This window comes from Sparus aurata, chromosome 3 (assembly GCF_900880675.1).
Source record: "Sparus aurata chromosome 3, fSpaAur1.1, whole genome shotgun sequence".
Lineage (NCBI taxonomy): Eukaryota > Metazoa > Chordata > Actinopteri > Spariformes > Sparidae > Sparus > Sparus aurata.
In genome coordinates, this window is record NC_044189.1 from 7,245,016 (window position 1) to 7,261,417 (window position 16,402).

General features: G+C 40.4%; 1 protein-coding gene across 1 annotated transcript in view; it reads right to left on the reverse strand.

The window, feature by feature from the left end:
- Window positions 1-2,148: 2,148 nt before the first annotated feature.
- Window positions 2,149-16,402, reverse strand: part of nudcd1 (NudC domain containing 1) — a 37,646-nt gene continuing 23,392 nt past the window's right edge. Inside the window, exons 9-10 of the mRNA XM_030412878.1 lie at window positions 6,267-6,426; window positions 2,149-2,837 (exon numbers count right to left, since the gene is read on the reverse strand). Of these exons, the coding sequence (XP_030268738.1) occupies window positions 2,548-2,837; window positions 6,267-6,426 (450 nt within the window). The 3' untranslated portion in view covers window positions 2,149-2,547. The remainder of the gene's footprint in view (window positions 2,838-6,266; window positions 6,427-16,402) is intronic.

The window sequence follows — 16,402 nt, forward strand, 5'->3', positions numbered from 1 at the left end:
TTCTTTAGTAAGACTATTGAATTGTACAACCCAAACTGCCCTTGAATCGCTGAGGCACGGCTCCTTCGCTTGTTCCAGTTCACACAACGCTGGCAATTTCAAGCTCGATCAAAACATTGGTTCGAGCAGTTCTCCTTTAATTCCTGAGTATTTGCAAGTTGTTTCTTTTTTCCAGACAGCAAACAGAAGCTGAAAGACTTCTGTTTGCTGTTGCCTTCGGTCGACAATGAAAAGACACAGATGGGAATCTATGTCCTGCAGGAGTCAGAGGTGAAGTTGCGTCCGAGGCTCTCGCCTTTTCTGATTCTATCCTGCGATAACCTTCATCCCTGCGTCTCCCCTGCCTGTGTCTCTTTCTCCGTGTTCTCGTGATACAATCAAAGAAATATCGGAAAAAAGGAAGTGGACTATATTTTTCTTCTTACACAAAAAGTCCATTAGCGTCCCTCTCGGGTCTTTTTTGTATTTCCTTGGTCAACTGGATGAGTGGGTTTCTTTGGGGTTTCTTAAAATGGGGAGTGGAAATGTCACGCCGAACAAGCGAGGCAGAAAAATGGCGGCTCGCTGACAGGACTTCTGCTTCGGTATGACGATGTGAAAAATGGGGATTGACAGCAAACTGCAGTGTTTGATGCTGGAAGAAATGTTTAAACCAGAGCTTTCCTCCATTACACTGTATATCCCAGGTTCCTGCTCTCATAGCTCAGAAGAACAACCCCGTCTCCGAGAGATGACCTCAGTATATTACAAAAATATATCACGCCTTACTGGCCGACCAACGTGGGACATATTTCAAAATAACTTTGTATGGTAGCTAACGGCGACAGGAAAAAAATGTTTGGATCCTGCATGAATTGTGTCATGAATCACACATACAAGTTTTGTTAATTTCAGGGTTCGTACACATTTTTCAAGGTCAAATTCAAACACTTTTCAAGCACTTTTAAGGGTCATTTTAAAGATTTTCCAGCACCTTACTGCTGGGGTAAAATACGTGTCTAAAGGAATATATATACTTGTGATTTTTTTCTTCACTTTTTATCACAATTATGTACATTGTATTATGCTGTAAACATCTAAAATTATATTCTATAATAGCAAAAACTTCAGAAATTAATTATCCAGTCTGATCCCAATTTTGTAAAAGACACAGATTTATAATGTCAAGCACTTTCAAGCACTTAAACTAAAATCCAAGCACTTTTCAGACCTTGAAAACACAACATTGAAATTCAAGCACTTTCAAGGATTTCTAGCACCCATACGAACCCTGTAATTTATAAGATAATTATTCAACTTGAGACATAAAACGAATGAAATACAAGGTCGTGAAAATACGCAATCTCGTACTTGTAGAGCCGCCATGTTGGTGTCGGTGACGCATGTCGAGCGAGATGATGTGGTTCTCTGAGCCGTTTAACACAAAACTAGATATTTTACTACATGCAAGACAAAAAGCAACTTTCTCGACATTCAAAATGTATCTTTTAAATTGACAAACATCATTTGTGGAGCTCATGGCACAATAAACAGATACAAAAATGATTTGTCTCTACATAGTTTTTGAGAAATAAAGTCGCTGCCTGCACTGTGTTCAAAGACCGTGCTTCTTCTCTTCAGAGGTTTCACGTCCACATCGTTCTCTGGTTTGGTTTGGGTAACAAACATCCCTCAGGCTCAGGTGAGGGAAAGACTGCGATTTGGATTAAATGTTAATAAAGAACAAAATCCCATGCCTCAAGTCACTGCTGACATTTTCCGTATCACAAGAGACCATGTTCCTTTCCTGACCTTTACATTTAACCAAGTGCTGCCAGTGCCTAAACATCACAGGAAGGTTGAATAATGCTGTAGCCACTGTGATTTCCTGTTGCACGTATGTTGTGTATAGATATCATTTCTCAGAGACAGGGCTGCAAAGAAAAAGTGCAATATTCTCCTTACTTCAGAAGTGCAGCATTTCTACTTTAACCGTCACCACCAATAGAAAAAAAATAAAAAATGGGAAAGGACGAGATTGAATTTCTAAGCCTCTCGAGATTTTAGACTTCAAGTCCATCTGATCCGTCCAAGATTGAGGCTAATGCGACAGGAGCCAGTGAGATGTGTGAAACACGTTTATGGAAATTTATGGAAATGAATGTTCGCTTCTTTCGTACTTTGACTTTAATGATTGTAAGATGAGCCGAGGAGAGGGATTTCCCCCGTGCCCTCCTGCCTGCCCAGGTAACAAAACACTACAACCACCCATCAGCCTTCAATCAGTCCGTCGTTCATCAGGAGGAATACATGTAATCGTGTTTGTACATGAGATACTTCGGCATCATCAGACACTTTTATTAGAATTTGTCTTTCAAAACATGGCTCCTTATTTTCCGACCTTATAGACATTTAGCAACACTGAGGACTCGGGGAGGGACGAAACATGAGGAGAACTTCACAAACATAACTCGGACATGATGAGGTTTCTTTTTCTTCTTCTGTTTGGAATGATCGCACTCTGCGGGGGGACAGAGATCAAAATCTAAAGCTAACAGCGTCCCAAATCTAATTATTATTGACCTTTAGAACGAAGAGGTGACTGGAGGTCAGGATGTACAGTCTCTCATTGGTTGCTCGAAAGCCCAGGATTGGTTTATCTGAGTCCAGGCTGGCCACCTGTTGCTTGGCAACCTGCCCAATCTGACGGCCCTGCTTCCTGTTGAAAAGGACGGTTTCCACCGGCGACGGTTGGCGGTAGATGAATGAGCGGCGGAGACACTCGCACAGCGAAGCGTAGGAGAAGTTTGGAGCGCAGGTCGCAAACTTTTTGTCCCGTTTGGAGGCCTGGACGTAGCCTGCGAACACAAAGAGAGTCATCAGTCACACGATAACACGTGTTTACAGCAACACAGTTTCCCTACAGCAGTTTGGGTGTCGGGGCCTTTTCTCAGTGGAGCCTACATGGCAGTAATGAGTGATTCATGCAAGCAGTCCGGTTCAACCCAGTAGTTCTGAAAAAACAACCTCTTGATTTATCTTCTGGGAAAAAAATGGCTCCAGCAGTTTTCAAAAACACTGGGGACTTCCACTAAAGGGAACTTTTAACGATTAATTTTTTCTTCTTTAGCCCTTTGTTGATGTTTCAGACGAGCTGAAAACATGGAGCTAAAACATTATGGACTACTGATCGTTCAGAGAGAATCGGAGCAACCGGAGCTGTCCAACCCTCTGCGCTCTGTTGTACAATGGAAAACAAATTGAACCTTGAAATGAATTGTTAATATTAAAGTTTATAAGTTGTTAACAAAGATAAAAAATGTCAAATAATTGCTGGTTCCGCTTCCCCAAATAAATGGATTTGTACATTATTTCTGTTTTAATTCAGCATAAATTAAATATCTTTGAGTTTTCGACTGAAAGGTCGACACAAGTAATTTGAATTTGGTCGCTCGCAGGTTCTGTTCAACCAAACAATAATAAACAAACCTCGCTCAACCACAGCACTGACGTACTGTAGTTCTTTCAATCTTCCCTTCTGTTCCGGCTAGCAGAAAGGTATTTTAAAATTCCTTAAAGCGTACACAACACGCTCAAGTTTTCTAAAGCAGAAGGTCACTTGATGCGATGACGACAGAAGAGGACAAAAGAGCTGACGGTGGCGGACCGAAGCTTTTGTTTGGCCTCCATCGCTGCTGAAAAACACATTATCCTCCACTCTTATAATCTGATTAGCCACTTCCTGCTTGATGAGATTTCCCATCTGACACCGGCGCGTTTCAATAATAGAAGACGGGACATTTTCTCCACTGCCGCTTCACTTTGCCATTAAGACTAATGTGATTATTTTACAAAATAATGTTGGAGCTGCTCGACCAGCACAATCAAGACCAAAAATAAAACGTTACTCAACTTTATATACTGGACACATAAACCTAATGCACAAACTTTGAATGGTCCATTAAATGCTGGTTTAAAAGACCCTCACTCCTGTGCAAAGAGAATAATAATAACGTCTTTTCTATCGCACCTTAACAAGTTTCATTTGGATGTTTTCATCCCATTTTCTTCTGGGCCTCATCTCAGCTCCCTTGGATCATTTCTGAAAATATCACCAGGGAACCATCTGCACTCTCAAACTGGATAATGATTTCCAGACAGAGTTGGGCAGATTGATAAAGAGAGTGGAAAAAAAAAAAGACAAATGACGATGTCGCACCTGTCAAAGTGGAAAATTGAAATAAAACTTGTTCCAGATGCCGTCGTTGAGGAGAGAGCGATGAGGAGATAAACTAAATGAAGACTGATTGCAAGAGACTCTACAAATGTGTACACTAGCTGATGGTCTGAGTATTTGATTTGCAATTTGGAGTTAAATTAACACAACAGTCTCAACACATCAGTCACTCACAGGCACAATATAATCCAGTTATCACCCAACGTTTTTATAACCAGACCTCTTTAAAATGATTAACTTGCAGCGCCGAGCACAGAGACCTGTTGATGCTCCTGTTTTCACGCGCTCTTTATATATTTATTTTCATCTTTGGCCACAAGCAGTGTCAATAAACTCTCTCTTGTTATTAACTGCAGTTTTATTGCAGCCATCCAAAAATGTTCTGTCATCTATCCGCTGCAGCGCCGGATGCACGGCAGCAGCATGACAGCGGATGTAAACAAAGTTAATTGCTGCGAGAATGAATTATTCAACTCGACTCGCCATGATTCATCAAAAATGGAAATGAAGGCAGGCTTCTGCTGAGAACGCTGGTTACACCTTCAAACCACTCCCACATACTGTATCTGACAGGAACCCTGTGGGCTGTTTGGCCACTAGGGGCACCGTAGAGTTTTGTTTCACGTACCAAACAGCATTGCAGGTCCCTGAAAACTGACCTGCTGACCTCTTCGAAGCTGAAGACAGTCGAAACTCAGTTTTCGGTCTATATGTCTGGACTTCCATGTGGCTTTTTCAGGGCCGATATCAATTATTGTAAATCAAAGAGATCAATAACTGATAATTGAAATGTAATTATTAAAATCTTAATTTGGAACACAGTTTACTTAAGTACTGTACTTCAGTACAATTTTGAGGTACTTTACATGAGTACTTCCTTTTCTGCTTCTTTACAGTTCCTCTACACTATGTTAATTTGATAAATTTAGTTACTAGTTACTTTTCAGATTCAGATTATAATTATAGCCAAGATTGCACATTTTCACATTTGTTAATTTTATCTGTAATCTAACAGAAAAATCACAGATAATCAGAAAAATAGTTTTGGCCTCATAATCATAATCTTTTTTGGAAAAAAATGGCGCATACACTTACGTTCCCTTCCTCAGTGGGATCGCCATCCACCCTGTGATGCGACGGTTGTGACGCCAAGCTTGAGGCTTTTAAACAGTAGTCACCAAATCAGTGGGTGATGTCATTGTGAGTTAACTCATGACATGTCCTCATATTGGACAAGGATGTTCAGTGAGAGCGTAAAGGTGATGCAACGCACACTTCTGCCGACCACAGAAATCTTGTCAAGGTCTGCCAAGTGTTTACCTGTGTGACTCACGCTTCAGAGTCTTTTGTGGCATCTTACAATAATATATGAAAATACAAAATACAAACGTTTTTCATAGTCCTAGCTGTGTTCGCTGTGTGCCAAGGGCAAAGGTGCACTGGTAAGCAACGGAAGAGGCTGTAGAAGAACGCTTTTTGTTCTGTTTCTGCTGCAAACAGCATCAGAGTGGAGGATGTGGTAGAAGAAAGTAAGAAATACTGAACTTTTCAATTCTTCATCAGCCTACAGCGATCCACCATGGCAAAGCACAGATACCCTTAAATTTCAAATAAAACTCAACAGTATCTCAAGTCAGACTCCAGAAGATGACAGAAAATTATTGCAAACACATAACATGCAAACATTAAAAACATTTTATGCTTTATGAGGTACTTCATGCATTCAACATGGTAGATCTCACACTATAGTGTGTTATGATGGAAAGAACTTTAAATGTCAACATTAATAAACTACAGACTAGAGTGACATAATATGACTCACAGCGTTTTTGATGTAGGTACAGTACAGTGACGCCAAGCTACCTGTGGTAATCTGTGTTGTCCTCACATCTTCATGCTGCCACCTCTTAAACTTCACAGATGAGTCACACACACACTAGGCCTAACACTCTACAAGACACACTTCTGTGGGATTATGGGAGATAATGATACAGATTCTTATAGCGAATTGGAAGAATCAGAAAAAAGGTGTTTTTGATGAAGATCTTACCCAGGGCGTTGAATGTGGCGATGTGCTCCCACATGTTGCTGGGTTGGTCGGGACGAGGCTGCCACACCAGAGCGTCCACGTCATGTCTGAGGCAGAGACACGGCATATCGGACGGGTTCACGTCAACCGTGAACAGGTACTGATGGCTGCCCAGATTGACCTGCAGGAAAAAGGTGTAGGTGTGAATTACAGTTGGTTCATTTCTTAAGTCTGTCAGCCGTCATATTCTACTGTATAATTAACAAGTATTCTGTCAGCTTATTCCTCTGTGGCCGAGGGGGAAGGTGATGGACAGTTTAACTACCCTGAGGGTAAAACCTGTGACTTTCCTTTGCAGCTGCTCTGCCGTATGAAGCAGGTATAATGCAAACCTTGTATTGCAGTACTGCTGCCATTATTCTTGAATCTTAGCCAGGGTTGATCGGGCTGATGTATCTGTGATTGTTCAAATGAAGTACCAAACAATAGACCTCAAAACCAGTGGACTACGCAACATGTCAATCAGACATTGTGAAGCCAAGACATAAAATTCATAAAACCAAGACAGAATTCACCCTCACAGGGACTCAATCCAAAAATGCAAATTGGTGCAAAGTTTTTCAGTGACATGTCATGACTGACAGGAAGGATTGTTTTTATGATTTATTGTGCCAACGAACACCAAGCTCCATTTTTCATAGAATTTCATCCTTCAGTTCTTCCTTCCTTTCTTTCCTTCTTTCCTGGTGACCTTCATTTCTCACTTATTTCTTTCTTTCCTTAGTTTTTTTCCCAATTTATTTTTTGTCCTTACTTCTTTCCATACTTCCTTGCTTTCTTTACAACTTTCCTGCCTTCTAACCTGCAGCACATTTCTCCCTTCCTTCCTTCCTTCCTGCCTTATTTCTTTCTTGCTCTCCTTCCAACCTTCCTTGTTTCTTCCTCCCTTCTTTCCAACCTTCCTTGTTTCTTCCTCCCTTCTTTCTAGCCTTCCTTGTTTCTTTCTTTCCAACCTTCCTTGTTTCTTTCTTTCCAACCTTCTTTCTTTCTTTCTTTCCAACCTTCTTTCTTTCTATTTTTCTTCCAACCTTCTTTCTCTTTCTTTCCAACCTTCTTTCTCTTTCTTTCCAACCTTCTTTCTTTCTTTCTTTCTTTCTTTGTTTCTTTCTTTCTTTCTTTCCAACCTTCTTTCTTTCTTTCTTTCCAACCTTCTTTCTCTTTCTTTCCAACCTTCTTTCTCTTTCTTTCCAACCTTCTTTCTTTCTTTCTTTCTTTCTTTCCAACCTTCTTTCTTTCTTTCTTTCTTTCCAACCTTCTTTCCAACTTTCCTTCCTTTCTTTCTTTCTTTCTTTCTTCCTTTCTTCCTTCCTATCACCTACTTTTTTTCCTTTGATAAGTTTTGTAAGTACATTTCAGTTCTACATACATTTCAGTATCTCATATTTTGTCATGTGGATAAAGGGAGTTTGGTACTTTCGGTCTTCATGCTCATGTTGTTCCAATGTTTGTGTTAAAGTGGTTTGAAGATTCCTACAGGTTTCTCTGCGGTTTCTTCCCACATGGTTAACAAAATCAATAAATAGAGAGCCTAATGTAACTGTTAGTGGCAGATCTTCATCTTGAATGGCCATCACAGGTAAAAGAGCCATACTGTATAGTTTGTGATACCAGCGCATAAAATCAATGCATTCGCCCCACATTCACCTCACTCTGATGAAAGTGCTTGACGTAATTGCATGCGTGGGGTTTCGGTGCTCTTCTCGTCTGACTTCATTTGTTTTGGACAGAAAATGGCCGCTGCTGTGACATAATCGGCCCTCGACATCCGACTGTTCACGCTGATCCTTCACTCGGTGTCAACACACATCCTACGAATCCAACTGCCAACACGTCTCAGAGGCTGTCAGGCAGAGCTGTCCTCCCCGTCTCAATACACACTTGACAGGCATTGAAAATCCAGCATAAACCAGCACATATGCTGGTGGTTGATGGTTTCACATAATGACAAGACTTTTAGCAAGCCATCACTCCTCCACTCCAAAACTCATTTTCTTGCCACTTGTGTTGTGTTGTGGCCATCGTTCGCTCGAGCTTCAGTCGACTGACAAGGACGACAGTGAAGGGTCAAGATTTGTGAGTAATAAGAGCCAAAAACCAGCACATGTTAAAAAAGATGAGGCACACGAAATCAATTTGCTTGAATCAGAGGATTTTTATCCGTCATGGACTGCAGAGTGTGAGGAGGTTTCACTGAACTCAAAACCTACTGCAATGCGGCGATTTCGATGATTAGTTTCCCCTCTGTGCACTGAGAAAAATCTAATCCATCAGTGAAATCAGCTAATGTTCAAATGGTGTATAAACAGTCAACTGTCCATGGCACACAGCTGCAAAATGGTATTATTTTCTATTTCTCATCACTCTAAAGGCCAAACTTTCCTTCACTTTTCAGGATTAGTTTCTGATGTGGGAGAGCTCACAGGGTACTTCAGACAAATGACAACGATAAAACAAAACAACAAAACAAGGTGGTGTTTTCTGACCATGATGGTGTAAGTGCCAAGATTAGACATCACTACATACAGTGTTTTCCTCACATAGACCTTACCTGGGCGAGCCACCAAGGCACATTAACAGCCACCAAAGTATATCCGATTACCAGTTTTAGCATTGTTTAATTTTCATTTTTTTCATCTAGCTGACAAAAAGAAGCCATCGGTGATCGGTTAACAGGTGGACATCCTCCCCTCGCGCCTTCCCTCCTGTCCTCTGACAATCACACCTTCTGTTCAGAGAAACAGACAGCGAGACCTTCCTGTTGTTGTCATGGTGTTGTTTTGTGAAAGCTTGTAAGTGCACCAGGTCCACCGCTACCACACGGATAAATCTGAAATGAATTGTGTTTCATTTGTGCACCTCAGAGCAATGATGATGAAATGTATATGATATACATCTATGATACTCTGGATGATCCACAGACCTCGAGGACTAGTTGATCAACTCAAATTTATTCATTTAATTATCGATTTTACATTATAGCTTCTCAAATCTGAATATTTTCTGTCATAAAATAGTCCTCTGTGATACTAAACTCTGTATTTTGGGGGGTTCTGGACTGACAGCAGAAAGTGAAAAGTATTTTTCCTGCTATTTGAAGGACGCACTATTCAGACAGTAAGATGCACCTACACAGTTCGGTTCACAGAAGATGGAATTGAAGTTTTATCTTCTGAAATTCATATTTTTTGACAGCTGTGATGGAGCTTTGGTGGCTTTTTTTCAGTGCAAATACAAATAGAAACATTTCCACTTAAATCATGACTCATATCTCATGTCAGTCTCTCTCTGTTAGCCCCACTATGAGCACAGAAAAAGTCCAAACGTTGCAGATTTAAAAAAGAACATGTGCAAACGCAAGCCAAATTAAGTCTCCACTGACAGTTTAACACTAAATATCCAAAATAAGTCTTCTGCCTCTGGTGCAGTGAATGAAAGATGAAGGCGCTGACACAGAAATGTGGCTTAATGACTTGACACACACAGTCCCTATTGTAACCAAAAGATAAAATCTAGGGTGTAAGATTTAATACTTTGAGAAAATCTTGTTACTTCTCTGTCAACATCCGACACCTGGAACATAATACCAATCTAAGCTCTTACTCATGGATGCTGGGAGTGAGTGGGTGTTGACATTTCCTCGGGTATTACGGTGACTGTTTGATAAAGATATTTGGAAACTGGAAACTAATCATTTTTGGCAGCCGACTCAACTCTCTGCCACTTTCATTGAGAATCACGTTACACCAGAAAAACAAAACCAGATCCTCAAACACGTGCAAAATACTTTGGAAGATCAATTTTCTTTCCCCCTCAAAGTCAGTTACTAAGTGTTGTTATTGTATGACTCATATAGTTTCTTCACCTACACTTGGCCAGGGTCATTGAAAGTTCCCTCTGACATTCTGTGGCTTGTTAACGGTCACAGTCTGAAAAGGGAAAAAAATCAAATTATGAGGCTTTTACACCTTTTCCAACCACTTCTGGCCTGTTTTTTTTCTGCTGGATATGTACTGTAGATGGTTCAGGCTTTACCTTACAAACCAGGTTACTCAGAAGTGTAAAAACCTTGATGAAAAATGTATCAAAGCCAAATTTACAACAAGATAAGCGTAAAAAAAATGTTCATTCTACTTTTCCTTGCAAAGCCAATGTTGAATAAGGCAAAGGTGTTTAACAGCCAGCGGCGGAACAAAGCTTCGGATTAACCTCCAAGTCCAGAAGCTAAACTCCTGCTAATTCCTCGGCTACCTGTGAAACTGAGATACGCTATTAAAAATAGAGAGCGATAAAATACATAAATGGTAAGCTCGGCTCTTTGGGGAAAAAGGGATTCTTATTAAAGTCTGAGAGTGCTGTCGATTGTGCCGTTGTCCCAGTTAACATCATAAAAAAATATTTATAAAAAGAGAGCTTGTGCATCATGTAAAGACGATACAGCATATACTTTATATTGATCCTAAAGCTTCATTCTTGGTCTTAACAACAGCAGCTTCACACATTTTCAACACACTGTCCAATTTTTTTGTTGTTTCTGAAACTTCCAAGCTCAAGAATGAACCCACAGGATCAATATACAGTACACTTACTATATAAATCCCTTTGTAGATACTACATACTGTGTTCTTTTGTTTTATGATTAACATTGATTCATGCACTCAGTATAAAATACAGCAAATGGACTCTATATGGGCAAGTACTCAGAATAAATTACTGGTATCTGCTCTTGGTCTGAAAATAAAGAAAAAGCTTTGCAGTGAATACTCTTCTTTTTATCAAAGGGTTTAGACGCTTTATAGATGAAGGACAGGGAGTGAGAGGTTGGCATTACAAAAGCAAAAGCAAATGCATCTGCACACTCAGGCCAGAAGCCTGTAATAACAGCCGAAATGCCAACTGTCCGTCATCACCGTCAGCACTTCCGTCATGTTCTTCCTGCTGCCGCTCACTCGCCTTTACAGACAGATGACTAATCGCTGTTGATTTAGACTTCCTCCTGCCCGAGACCGTGAACTTTGTCGTTATAATCCATTCAAGTGTTTTGCTCACTGTAAAGACACATGTTGCATCAAACAACAGTCAGCCATGCCGACATTTGTTATCAGGCAGTCTGGTGTGTGATCATAAGAATATGATAGTAAATTAACTTTCCCTCACTGTGTCAGTCTATTCGATAACAGATTTAATTAGTGCCTCTCCTTTGGATAAAAGGGGGAGACACCTGATTATTTTACAGCTGGTTTAATTATGTATCTTAAATGAAAACTCAGTACATTCACTGTTTTCGGGGGGGGGAAGCTGTCTGTGCTCTGATATTGTGAGATGTCGACTGGCTTGTGGAGTCACATTTGTCCTGGTTGACGTGCCAACACTCTGAAAGAGACACGTTTCACACCATGTTTTCACTATCATTCAGAATGATTCAGTGTAACATGGGGTTTCAAAAAAACTGCAAAAACAAACCAAAAAAAAAAATCTTTGCTGATATTCCAACATTGTCTGCTTCAGGACAGCCACCATCGTCCCAGTTCCTAAAAAGTCTGCTGTGCCTAGTTTTAAACAACTACCACTCTGTGGCTCTCGCCCACATCCTGATGAGGTCCTTTAAGAAACTGATTCTCCATCATATCAAGGATAACATCCCTGCCAGCTTGGACCCCCACCAGTATGCTTTCAGAACCAACAGATTCACAAAGAACGCCGTATCCACCACCCTTCACAATCTCCCCGAGGAAGCCGATTGAAAAACTCAGCACTCTGGGCTTGAGTACCTCACTCTGGATAGTGGACTTCCTCACAAGCAGACCCCAGGCAGTTTGGATTGGCACTTACACTTCCTCTAAATTAGTGCTCAACATCTGAGCCCCCCAGGGATGTGTGCTCAGCCCCCTTCTTTTATCACTATGCACTCATGACTGCACTCCCACACATCGAGAGAGTTTTATGAAGTATGTAGACGACACCGCCACCCTCGGCCACATTATAAACAACAATGGGACTTCGTATCGAGAGGAAATCAGCAATCTTGCAGAGTGGTGCGCAGAGAATAATCTACCGCTCAACGTAAGCAAAATCCAGCCGCTGATTGTTGATTTAAGAAATAAGGAGGCAAAGACACACACCCCTGTCTACGTCAGTGGAGCTGCCGGGAAAAGTTTTAGGATTACCAAAGTCATCAGGATTTAACCTCTGGGCCCGATGGATTTTCATGGGGGAAAGAATGTTAATCTCAAGAGGAGGTAGAGCAGGTTGTCCGGTTATCGTTAAGTTGGTGGTACAATCCCCAGACCCCGCAGCTGCATGTGAAAGTGTCCATAGGCAAGATACGGACCCCAAATTCCTTGTGATTGCTGTTCCAATGGTGTGTGTAAATGGCTGAGCACAGAACTATGTTGGGCGCTGTGTCACTCCTCAGGAGCAGGTAGACACCTTGCATGGCAGCCTTTGATATTAGTGTATGGATGTGTGAAGTGTTGTAAATCATGTTGAGTCGTCTGTGAACTACAGACGTCTTCTAACCTCCTGACTACCAGGAAAAAAAATATTGTCCAATCACATTTTTTTTTTTAAATTCCCGAATCTTTGTAAGGTAATTAGAATACTGAAAACATTTTCTTTGAAAAAAAAGCTTTTATTTTTGTGATATCATATGTCCATGTTACGACCCTCCAGTAACAGTCCACTACAGTGGACATTGGAATGCCATACATGTGAAACTGAACCTTGATGACAACCAAGGTGCTTCTGAGAATGACTCCCTTTCTTTACATTTGAAAAAAGAGAACAAAGTGGAGGAAATAACTACAAATGTCCACTACAGAGGACATTTTTAAACACTTAAATACTATGCTAAAATACAGTTAAAAAATTCAGACAATGTTTTAATGTGTTGTTAAGAGACTTATATAAAATATGCCAACAAAATTTCAAGCCAAAATTTGCTCAATAAAAAGTATTATGTGCTTACTTTTCCTCTTCCCATAAAATGTGCTTGCCATTTTCCTAAATGAGGAAGAGAAAGGTACCAAAGCCCCATCCCTTCACATTTGGTATTATTGAAAAGCCCTAAATGTCCTCTGTAGATAGCAAACAGAGTTAATTTAGTAGTATAAAGTGGGTGGGAGATATTCAGGTTTAGAAATGTCCTCCACAGAGGACAAATTTGAACTACTGGTAGTCAGGAGGAAATTTACAATAACAACGTGGTGGACTGGCTAACAGCAGAATATGCACATTTGCACGGCATAAACACACATCACTTTCAAGTTATACCTGCATTTCCTGCTTTTCGTCATACAATAACTATAAATGGATTACTTCTTGATTTTCCGGAATGTTACTGATCATCTGGAATCTTTTCTTTTTTATGTTTCATACACCATTTCCTAAATATTCTTTTCGAAAGAAACGCAATAGCCAAAGCCTGCAGTAAATACAGCCCCTTTGTAAAAGGTATTACAGATACGGTCAGTGGATATGACTCACAGCCTCCCTCCGGGGAACAAGCATAAAAAACATTCTTCATCTTTTCAACTGGGATCGGAACCAAAGAGAAGCACATCGACAAAGGTGCCAAATTAATAGAAGGCGCCACAATTTTAAGCTGAAAGGTTTTTATACAAAAGGTCAGCATATGTCCTAGTGGGCAGGCGAGCCACTGGAGCATTAAGGCGGATACAATGAGGGAGGCAATGGAAGAATAGGAAGGTAAGGCTTCCTGGATAAGATACAGATAAACACAGACAGACATCTATACACACACATGCACACACTTGTATACACTCACATGTTCACACACATGTGGAACAAACAGACCCAACTGGCCTTCAAAAGGCTGATGGTACAGGTACGATTACAATCCACCTCACTTAAGGGCAGCAGCTTCCCTAGCTGCACTATTTGCAGAGTAAATGGAGGGAGAAACATTAAAGGGTATTCACATCAAGCCCTTCATCACTGCCTGGGCAGAAACACTGCACCGAACATTCAATACGCATCATTAGCCTTTCATTAAATAATGAAAGGGTTTATTTCTGACTGTTTGGAGAGATTTTGTGACGGAGAATTCTTAATCACAAACACAGAGATTATTTTGTGCGGATGACACAGAGAAAGTGAAAGAGGAGCATCACTGATGGACATACACTAACGAACACAAATGAATAGAGCTTTGAATAAAAAAAGCATTCAGTTGTATTTCCAAAATACAGAGTAAAGGTTGTTACAATTGCTTCATCAATATTTGCGTCACGGAGTATTCAATTTGACTGTTTTTACCATTACCATCAAAGCGTATGTGTCACTTTCTAAATTCAAATATATGAATGCGTTCCTTCTATACATTCTACATCATCCATAGCCTGCTTTCTCTGAATAAAACTGAACATGTGACTGCAGACTGCAACATGTGAAGTGTGGTTCTCACCCTGGGAAAATAAATTATGCCAAGGGAAGGACATTTATGGCAATTGCTTTTCCCCCTCAAACATCTCCTCTAGATCTGCCTCAATAAGTGCTGTTACTATAATACAAGGTTGAGATTTCACAGTGCAGCCTTCCAGATTAAATGTTTGCAAACCGTCTTCCTGCCACAGCTTCTCCTGACCGCTGCTGCTCTCAGTGTTTTACACAACTCACTTGGTATAAACAAGGATTACAGGAGGAGGAATATTTGGCATTTTAGCCCACAAAGCCCTTATTAAAAAATGGAAGAGACATCTGCTACCTCGCGATGAAAAAAAAAAACACAAAAAGCCATTTTACTCTCAAACTTGACATTATCCAAATATTTCTTGTGCATTTTCTTCACAAGCCTTATGACTCTATCGATGGCACCATTTGTCCATTGTCCTGGACTTGGTCCAGACTGAAAAATGTCAACAACTATTGGATGGATTGCCATGAAATTTGGTGCTGACAGTCAGATCCCCCTGCAGATGAAGTCTAAAAATGTCTTAACTTTTCATCTAGCCTTGTTCTAGCCAGCTTAGCCTCTAACCTTGTCAAAATTGCATTCCATCTAATTTTTTGGATTTATCACCAAATGTGAATTTGTGTTTTTTTCCACTTGTGACAAAAAAAAGTCTTATCTTACCTGAAATCTAATGACATTCCCATCAGCCTCAGCTGTACGTTGTCTTTACTGTAAACTAGTTACCATGCTAACCCACTAAGGTACTCCACTGGTTTCAAAAATGAGTCTGATCGTATGTAAGCTTATGAGAAAATGACCCTAGTTCTCACTTGATTTATAACCTCATCAAACAGTTTTCTTGGTCCTAATTTCTTGCTCGAGTATTCTTCAATGCAGCGTTATGCTCATTCAGTAAATTATGGTCCCATTTAGAGTAAAATAGACGACAAAGCAGGGTATGTTTTAGGGTGTGGCTAACTTGTGACTGACAAGTTGCCCACACATTGTGTCCTTGGGTTCTCAGTCAGGATATCCTACCTAGCTCCACCCTCCCACCCAAATTTGGTCACTTCTGGTTCCGAAAAACCAAGATGATGAGCGTATTAGCATGCCAACTTGACAGGACTTAGCTCAAAGCATCCCCCCTGTGCCTTAGTGCAGCCTCCAAGAGCTGCTAGCGTGGATTTAGACTCTTGAGAACCTCTTGTAAACACTCTCAACATAAATTAAAGATGGTAATTACTTATTGTTGGAGTATGTGCTGGGGAAAGAATGTAAACACTATAATAAATGCCAGCAAAAGTAAGTACACAGTGATCTTTTACTTAAGAGGCTGATGTTTACTGCAGCTGAAAAAGACGGACTATTCGAGTATTTGATCAGAATATAGTCAGAAATATCTATTTCAAGAAGCTGACAATGGGTCGTTTGATACAGAGCTTTTTTATCAGACAGAATGAAACCATATCTTTGGAAACACATTAACAAGTCCACTTCTTTTTCTGTACAGAAGCAAAGAGACAATATGTGACTCATCTGTGACCTGCAGGACAACTGAGACAGATGGAAACAATAACATGAAAAATTGAGTAAAGAAGAAAAACCTGACGCCACTTCGATGCACCCGACCGTGTCAAAAAATGTGGTTGTTGATGGGAACCTGTGGCTTTTTAATCACAGTTCAACC